A 9,693-nucleotide genomic window follows, 5' to 3' on the forward strand; every position below is an offset into this window, starting at 1 on the left:
TTTTGGAGCCGAAACAAGCTTCGTAGGAGGTGTTGGGGTAGTGATCAGAGCTACATGAGGTCTCAGAATTTGTTGTTTGGGTCTTGGAGGCCTAAAACTTATTGCTGATGCAACTTGGTTGGATGAGTTAGTAATGTGCTATTATATTTGCCAATAATATCACAACTGAATATTATATTATGCAACAATAAACATGATATTATTAGGTGAAGTGTAACATGCTCTTTATATCTGCGAATAATATCACATGAATAGTAACACACTTTTTTGTATGGAATGCTTCCTCATCCAAAGAGTAGCTTGAGACATGACTATACGCAAAAAATAAAATGGAAAAGTTAATTTATGAACAAATTTTAATATAATAAGTGACATTAAAATAAAAGAAGCAGCACTAATTACTAACCAAACAGATTCTGAGATAGAAGAGAAAATACAAGTAAGCATTAACATTCCCAAATATGATTATAGTAAGCATTAACAACAATTATAACAACTCTTTGCAACTATTATAACAACAATTCAATTCAAATGCAACTAGACCAACCCAAATATAATCACAGCAAGTAAAATAAAGTCAAATACAATCAGTGCAACAGTCATTTACCTTCTGCTGATCTGAGATAAAATTTCATTCTTCTGTTGAGCAGTTACCAATGTCCTCTTGAAGAAGTTGTAGAAATCACTTCCAACTTTGTTTTGTTTCACTGTCAACCACCGTATAGGCAATCACATAGAAGTGATTGTTTACATCTTGAGCTACAGCAGACAACAGTTGCCCCCCATAATATCCTTTCAAGTGACATCCGTCCAACTCAATCAGTGGTCTGCAACCAGCCTTAAACCCCCTTTTACACCCATTCAGACAAATATACAGTTTGCTAAACAATGGCGGTGAACCAAAAATTGTGTGGGTTGTTTCCAGCAATGCAGTGCTGCCAGGATTACTTCTGTAAATTTCAGTGAGATAATCTCTCAACTTTTCATACTGAGCCATCTCATTCCCAACATACCTTTCTCTAGCAACCCTTAAAACTCTATAAATTATCTTGTCACTGCACATCACATTAAAGTCTATCTTAATATGATCAAAAGCTTCGCCATGAGTCATGTGGGGTTGGGTCAATAACCTCTTCTCTAATTTATCAGCCATCCATTTCTGATCAGCCATGTTAGATCCGAATTCCCTAGCACAAGTATGTTTAGGCTCATACGTCTTAATCTAGTAGCACCTTCCAGCACTATTCTAGGCACAATAGATCAGCCAGGGACATTCATTAGCATTACTACTAGGGACAATAGCAGTTTCATTCCCTCCAGTCTCATTGGTCATTGCTGCAACTTCTGTAACCAGAGCATTTGCCTTCACAGTTCTAGTATCTTTTGTTCCTGATCCTCCATTATTTTCAGCATTAGATTCCTTTTGTTTTTCTCCAGAGTTATTCGCTTCTGCAGCATCATTCTCTTTCCTTTTAGCCTTACACTTAGCCTTACACTTTACCTTTGCAATCATAGCCTTCTCTTTCCCACTTGCACACTTGCATCTAACTCTTCTATTATCATTTTTAACATAAAAAATTCTCCTTCCTTCAGCAATAGTATAGTCCTTTAAGGCATGCTTGAATTGCTCCAATGTGGTAAACTCCATGTTCAATTGGGGTTGAACATCACCAAAGTCTGCTTCCTCATTGAATTGGGGCCAAGTTAAAACCATCTCCCTCGTTGTCTGATGATTGAGGTGTATCAAACCCCTCTGACTCAAATCCTTAACCATCATACTTATCACTAAAGATGTTATCCTCTTCCTCTGCTATACCCTGTCCAACACCAAATTCTGACTCACCAGCAGTAGGAGTAGGCCCAGCAGTAGGAGTAGACCCATTAGTAGGAGTAGCCCCAACAGTTATATTGGGCCCAGTTTTGTCATTGGGCCTAGTAGTCTGTTTAGGCCCACCTTTCTTCCTTGCATTATCCGTTTTTTCAATAGCTATCTTCCTTGCATTATCCTTTTTTCCAACAGCTTTCTTCTTACCCTTCTTATCTCTTTCGCCACCTTTGAGTCCTTCATCTTCATAGCTATCATAGCTATCATTAGTGTCATCGTCAAAGCCTGGAGGTGGGGATTTATACGCCTTCAGCATTGTCATAGCTATCATTGTTAGAAATTGGTTCATCAGACAAGACCTCAGCCTCGCTGTGCTCATCAGTATCATCGCTATCCTCCGCAGGGTCCTCAAAATCAACATCTTCCATGATTGGATGATCAAAGAACAGACACAATTCATCTGTCTCTCTGTCCTCCCTCTTTTTGTCACACATATCTCTAATTTTCTTGTCTCCATATATAGGATGTAGGTTTGCTTCATAATTAGGAGTTGTTGGGTCATACCAATACATCTTCTTATATGCATGGTAGCCAAGCCCTTCAAACATTTTCTTCAAATCAAAACAATTCACTAAATCAAGATCCAACGGAGGAAATCTCTTTACATTCCCATTAATGTAAAGAAGTTCACCCTCGTTATCTTTGACAAAACTCCCCCATGTTGAAAGACAGGAATAACCCAATCAGTCATCTACAATCCATAAACATGAAATAAAATGTCAAAACCAGAACACAAACTTATACAGAGCAATTACATATTAAACACCAACTGCTCAAACTTTGATTTTCTAATTGTGATAACTAGATTAATCAATGTATAAAGTGTATTTACCACAAAATGTTGAATCTTTTTAATGTTAAGCTCATATATGCATGCATTACGTCACTTATTAGTAACTAATTTCTACTATCAGAAATAAATACACAGGGTAAACACATTCGAACAATTGCAATGATGATCAACTATACCATCCGCATCATAATAGAGAAGAGATATACTAATCTGACCGGTGAAGACTGATAGACCGGCAAAACCTTCTTCTACAATAACTCCGTCTTGTACAAAGCCTTGAGTCAATAATGTCAGCGGAGGTCGTCGGAAGACTAGCGGTTCATGTGGTGGTGACTTTCTTTGTAAAACCTAGGGGAAGAGAGGGTGTTGGTTGTAATTTCGTTTTGGGAGAGGAAGATAAAAATGAACCTTTAATGCCACTCAACTAACGAAACGACACACGCCCTTGTGCCCTACTCCCAAAACGCAGCGTTTAGCATCATTCAGAATATGGACCAATTCGTCTTTATTGAACACGTGGTGCTTAACGGCTGACTCATCACTTGAACGTGACACGTTAGACTCCACCGTTAGGGTTTCACGGAGAAACTAATAGAAAGACTAAAGTGACGGATGTTTACAAAAGCTGAGGACTAATTATATAATTAAATTTTGTTAAGGACTAAAACGTCCACTTCAAAACTTTTTAGGGACCAATTTGGATAAATACTCTTATTAAAAATATGTTTTTCATATTTAACCAAAAAAGGTATTATTTACCCTTAAGACCACTACGTTATGTAACACTCAAAGTATTATTTACCCATATAATAATTTGCATAGTTAAAAACTTAAAAACGTTAATTGATTCCATGCACAAAAGACAGCTATATTCCCAAAACGAGTTTAGAAATATTTCCAGCTTTCCGGCACTTATTATTCATTATTTTCGTCCTATGTTTTTTGTATGGTCACAAGAAATCAAAGATTGCAATCGAGAACAACATGAATGACACACACGTGGGAAAGCAAAGAGCTTCATAATTAAAACGATGAACATACACTATAGTTAGTTTAGGCCCCAAATCATTAATTTTACAATAAATTATTACATGCTCTTAAGTTATATATTTTATAAGAATAAATATAGAGAATTAGTTTTTAATTTGTTAATATTTAATTAATTTTTTTAATTATTATAAATTACTTTTTTTAACTCTTATTATTTTTTTTAAAAAAATAGGATTTACAGTTTAGAATAAAAAATTTAAGATTGATGAATTAAGATTTAAAATCTAAAATAAAAAAAAATAATTTTCTAATTGAACTCATATTATAAATATTTACTACTACCTTTTTCTCATTTATATATAATACTTAAAAAACTTTATATTGGAAAAATAAATACTTATAAAATAAACATTAATTAAATACGTTTTAATTAAAAGGATAGAACTATTTCTCTTATTTTCCCACACCAAGCACAGAATCACTTTGGTCCCAATGTCTCTCTTTGGAATTTGGATTTGTCAGGAATTATATAAAAGAAAAGAAAGTTACATTAACTTTTAACCCACAAGACATCATCTTTTAATTTAGAGGTGTCCACAACCAATTATGACAAATTAATCAAACAAAAACTTTAGTGCTAAGAATATTTGCTACAACCCACTTTTCCTTTTGCCTTTGGAAGATGATCAAAGATAAGAGAAAAAGGTTTATGCAATGATTATGTTGTGTAGATTGAGGAACACATTGGATACAAAATGAGATAATATGATCAAAGGTTATGCCTCTTTTTGCATTATTGTGAAACATGAGCTGGTTTTTGTACTTAGCTATATGTGTCTACTATAAAAAAGTTGAAACTATTAATTAAATAAAGCAAATTCAATAATGTTTTAAGCTATAATATATATAAGCTAAGGTCCACACACACCATTCCTTATTGTCAAACATCATTTCACACATTTAATCATTTGGCCCTCTTGTAAATAATAACTATTAATTAATAATTAATTTCCCTCCAAAAAAAAAGGTAAAGTTTGGAAAAGGTCTTTGTAATTGTTCCACTAAGATACAAAACATGACATATATAATTGTGGCCCCCACTAGCCATAAAATTTAACTAATCCGATTCCCCCAAATAAAATACATATTCTTAATTAATAATGTTAATTACTTCAAAAACAACCTTCCAAATAAAACCCTAGGGTTCAGTCCAAGCCGCAAAAATGGGCATGGGAGACATAGTAGACCTAATTTGAGGAGGTGGTGAAGGGAACCAAGAACTAACAACACTAGTAGTACTAGTATTATTGGCAACAATAATAGGGCTAACAACATTATTATTATTATTAACCTTTTGATGAAACACATTTTGATGATGACTACTATTGTTGTTCTTGTTCATGTTGTGAACAGGGCTACCTTCTCTTGATGAGTTGCTCAAACTTGTCACTAGTGAAGATGGGTTTGAAAAATGAGTCCCTCCTCCCATATTAGGGTTTTGAATGCCAATTAGATCTTGTAGGGCCCCACCACCACAGAAAGTTTGACAATTTCTATAATCATCATTAAATCCAATCTTCTTCCATTCATCTGAACCATTTTCAATGTTGTTGTTGTTACAACCTTCAACTTCTACCAACTCCTTCTTGTTGATGTGGCTTGTTACAACATTGTACTCTAGGGTTGTTGCCGGTGCCGGTGCCGGCGCCGCCTCGATCGCCTTCGGCTGCTCGTTGTTGTTCTTTCTGGCCAATTCTCCGGCAAGTAGGGTGTTACTAGCCATGATCCTTTCAACATCATATCTTGAAATGTCAAAGTTTGTGACTGCATTCACCCCACGGAATTTGATTGCAGCCACATCATATGCTTCTGCTGCTTCTTCTTGAGTACCTTAAAAAAATTAATAAAAATAAATTATTTCATTAATTAGCAAATTGCCAAATTATGGTACACATATTTTGATATTACATTTTATTATATTTCTCACCATATACACTATATATTTGCTTTTATTACCAAAATTTTCTAAAGTGGTTCTAAATTAGAAAAAAAAAAAAAAAGAACATTTTTAGAAAATTTTGAAACTTTCATGAGACTCATTTTTTGGTTGAGGAATATCCTTGTTTTTTTATCAATTACATGAAAAAAACAGCCTTAAAAAAAAATTAAAAAGTGAATTGTTACTGTCCAAAGTCAGCCTTATAAAAAGAGCATTAATCAAAGTCACAACCACTGGCATAAAAACAAAGTAAGTACCCCCCAATATATATATAAAAAAAAGGTTACTTTAATTTTAGGCACGCTAGCACCTTATAAATTTGAATGGCAAAAAACATATGTAGTAATTTAGTACGATGAATTTGATATGTAACACTTTTTGGAAGTACTTACTGAATGTCCCAAGATAAAGGTCCTTATTTCCCGCTACTCTGCCTATCCTTGCTTGCCATCTCCCATGTTGGTGGTGCCTAAATAGTAATTAAATACCTTTCATTAATTACATTTATTTAGTTTTAATTAATTCACAAGTGCTTGTTTATTTGGTTTTATGGGTTTGCATGCATAAAATATTAAAAGGAGAAAATCTTCATTGTTAATAACACAAAAGAAAAAAGAAAAACAAGATTTCATGGGTCTGTTTGATTTGTGTGTTGATTCTCTATTTTGAAAATCATGTAAAGTAAACATATTTTCAATGTTACTTTTTAATAAGTACAAAGAATTACTTTTAATTAATAACATTAGTTAACTTTTTTATTGTAAAATTATATTCTAACTATTATTTTTTAGAGAATTTAATATTTAAATTTAGGAATTAGAATTCAGAATTTAAACATTTAAAATTTAAGATAAAAATAATAATTTCAAAAAGTTAGTTTTGATATGCACACAATAAAGCAAAAAATATTAAAAATGAAAATAAAAAATTAATTACAAATAAAAAAGTATTGATAACAAAAATACACTGAAAATAAAACTAGAAAATTAAAACAAAAACAAAAAACAAAGAAACCCTTTATTTTTTTTTTCTCGAGTCAGTTTCATAACTAAATATTTGTTTTGTTTATATCAAGAGTACTTTTGCATCTATCAAACAATAAATCAATCCCACACCATCTAACAAAGTATTCCAAATTCATATAAAAAAAGAGCAAAGGGGAACCACACTAACCTTGTCACCCCTCTATACATTGAAGCTCCCCTTGAAAATCCACTACTTTTTCTGTAGGGCAATCAACTCATCATTCATTACAATAATAATTGAAATATTTTAATTATTATAGCTAAACAAACATAATATTATAATCAATTAAAGAATATAATTAGTATTTAACATGTATATACCTTCTCAAATGTGCAACATATTCCTGCCTGTTCATGTTCTTCATTTCTTCAAGTTCATTTTGGTAGTTTTCTAGCTGCCAAATTTAAGATATATATTTATATATACATAGTAACAAGTATTCTCCAATATTTAAAGTTATTCTCTAGATTCCTTTTATTTATGTTTAATAATTATTTTTAAAATTTTTTAATACAATGTTACAAAATAAATATGAAATAAAAGAAAAAAAAAAGAATAATAATTAGAATAAAAACAAAACTATAGAATATACCGGAAAGTTTATGTGTGTTGAAGGTCCCCAATACTTAAGGGCTGCAAGATCATAAGCCCTTGCAGCTTTTTCTTCCATATCATAGCCACCTTTAATCAATTCACATAAAAGAAAAAAAAAGAAAAAAAAAACACTTATTAGCAATCACAACAAGAGGGTTGAAAATAAAAGTGTTTGGTTAAGAACTTACCCAAATAAACTATATCATGCAACGTTCATTTGATTGAATTTGTAATCCACAGTGTGAACATTAGAGAGAGTGAGAGAAAGAGTTAGAGTGGAAACTGGAAACAGCTCATAACTATGCATACTAATTGGACCAAAAAATATTTGCAAAAGGGAAAAAAAATAATGAATAATATATAATTTTTTATTTTAATTTTTTTTCACTAATTACCTTGTCTTCCTTTCCTAGTTTGCCCTTCTTTTTTGCAACTATTATCCCACAAATGTGCTTCATATCTGCCGGTCCATCTATGCCTAATAGAAAAAAATCAAAAGGAAAAAAATGTTAAAAAATAAAATAAAAAGTAAGTTTAAAATAGTTGATAAAATTAATAATGAAATGAAAGTGAAAGTGAAAAATTTGACTAACCTTGTGACACCTCTGTACTGTGAAGTTCTTTGACCAAATGTCTCAATGGATTTCCTATGAACAGTTTGCTTACTACTATTATTGTGTCCTCTCTTATTATTCTTTGCAACTTCCACCATGGCCTTGCAAGAATTTGAAGAAGAAGAACCTGCTGAGATCTGATTATGATTATGAGTAGTTGTTGAAACACTTACATGGCTTGATGATGATTGAGAAGTAGATGAACAACCAGGACTCATTGAAAGACTTAAAGTCTTCAAATTCCCACCTCCACCATTAACATTCACATTAACACTTTCCACCATTCCATTATTATTATTATTATTATTATTATTATTTCCATTAACCCAGTTTCTGATGAAGCAATTATTATTCTCTTGTTCTTGATGCATTTGATGATGAGGTTCCTTTGTTGTTTCTTCTTCTTCTTCTTCAACAAATGGTAGAATGTTAGTAGAACCATCATTGCTGCAGCCAAGTGCTGAATAGTATTGATTCACATCATGATCATGTTCATGATGATGATTATTACTATTATGCCCTTGTTGCTTAAAAGGGTCTGAGAGAATAAGGTCCAAAGAAGAATTAGAAGAACAATGTTGTTGTCTGTTGTTGTTTTCAGCCTCAGAATTTTGATGATGATGATGATGGCTATTGTTATAGTAAATGCTGTCTAAGCTTAGAGCCATTGCTTCTCTTTCATGTTCACCATATTCATGAGCTCCCATTGTTGCACCACCTAGAAAGTCCTCAAGCTTTGGAGATGAACATGAAGAACTTGGCACCATCACTTCAATAAAACCCAAAAAACCAAAAAGAAAAAAAGACTAATTTTTAATACCAAAAACACATCAAAAACCAAACTTTTTTCAATATATAGAACTTAGAACAACATATTATGAAGATAAAACAAAGAACATGAATTGGGTCCTAACTAACCTTGGGTTTGTGATGTAGTGAGAGCTTCCATTATGCAGAGTGAGCCATCAGATTTGAGTGGCATCATAGCCAGAGAAGGAGAAGAATGAAAGGGAGAAGGGTTTTCAGCATAACACATTGTTGAAGAAGGATTATTCAACTGTGAAGGTGACAAGTAGAATAAGCTACTTGTTGTTGAGGCAGTGCTTGAAGGATGATGAAGATGATGATAATACTGATGGTGATGATGATGATGATGATGATTATGATTATGATCATTGGGAACCTCCATTTTCATGTTGTGGTGGTGGTGGGGTGAGAGAGAGAAACCCATCAACCAGTTATGATTGTTACTATCATCATCATGATTAGTAGTAGTAGCAGTAGTAGTATTGTTTCCATCATTCAAGAAAGACTTCATTTTTCAGCTTCTTACTTGAAAAAGCTTTGAACTTTGAACTTGGTTTTGCTACCAATGTGTGGTGTTGTTTTTGCAGCAAGGCAAGTCAATCATTGGGTGCTAAATCAACAAATCATCATCATCATCACATTATCACCAACCCAAAACAATAAAAATAAAAACAAAATTACTTGTATTTGCATACTACTACTACTAGTGCTGCAATATGAAGACTTGTTTTTTGTTGTGTAGCTAATGGATGAAGCTAAGTTTTTTTCATTTTTTTGTTTTTTTTTTTTAATCTCGAAGACCAAAGAACGAAAGGAAGTGTGTATGGTTTTGTATGGACTATGAAGTGGTGATCAAAATTTCACAATTCTCACACAAACACAACAAAAGTGGTGTCTTTGAAAATAAGCAAAAAGAATGAGATTTCCTATATAGCAATGCATGCGCTAGTGCTGGAACCAACCCAATTCATTCCATAGGGATCTG

The 9,693-nt window shown here is 32.6% G+C and overlaps 1 protein-coding gene across 1 annotated transcript; it reads right to left on the reverse strand.

Moving 5' to 3' along the window:
• Positions 1-4,652: 4,652 nt before the first annotated feature.
• On the reverse strand, positions 4,653-9,364 carry LOC112756010 (uncharacterized). The gene is made up of 8 exons (XM_025804397.3): positions 8,820-9,364; positions 7,881-8,670; positions 7,683-7,765; positions 7,286-7,374; positions 7,014-7,087; positions 6,841-6,891; positions 6,060-6,136; positions 4,653-5,558 (listed from the first exon to the last, which is right to left on the reverse strand). Exons 1-8 carry the CDS (start codon positions 9,217-9,219, stop codon positions 4,867-4,869), a joined length of 2,256 nt encoding a protein of 751 aa, XP_025660182.1. The 5' UTR covers positions 9,220-9,364; the 3' UTR covers positions 4,653-4,866.
• Positions 9,365-9,693: the final 329 nt, after the last annotated feature.

The sequence above is a fragment of the Arachis hypogaea genome, chromosome 6 (genome assembly GCF_003086295.3).
Source record: "Arachis hypogaea cultivar Tifrunner chromosome 6, arahy.Tifrunner.gnm2.J5K5, whole genome shotgun sequence".
Lineage (NCBI taxonomy): Eukaryota > Viridiplantae > Streptophyta > Magnoliopsida > Fabales > Fabaceae > Arachis > Arachis hypogaea.

Excerpts from the sequence above, each read along its gene's own strand:
- LOC112756010 (XM_025804397.3), bottom strand. The coding sequence starts at position 9,219 with ATGAAGTCTTTCTTGAATGATGGAAACAATACTACTACTGCTACTACT. Across the intron at positions 7,375-7,682 it reads AACTAGGAAAGGAAGACAAG|GTGGCTATGATATGGAAGAA; the intron begins GTAATTAGTGAA and ends AATTGATTAAAG. Across the intron at positions 7,088-7,285 it reads CAACACACATAAACTTTCCG|CTAGAAAACTACCAAAATGA; the intron begins GTATATTCTATA and ends TAAATTTGGCAG.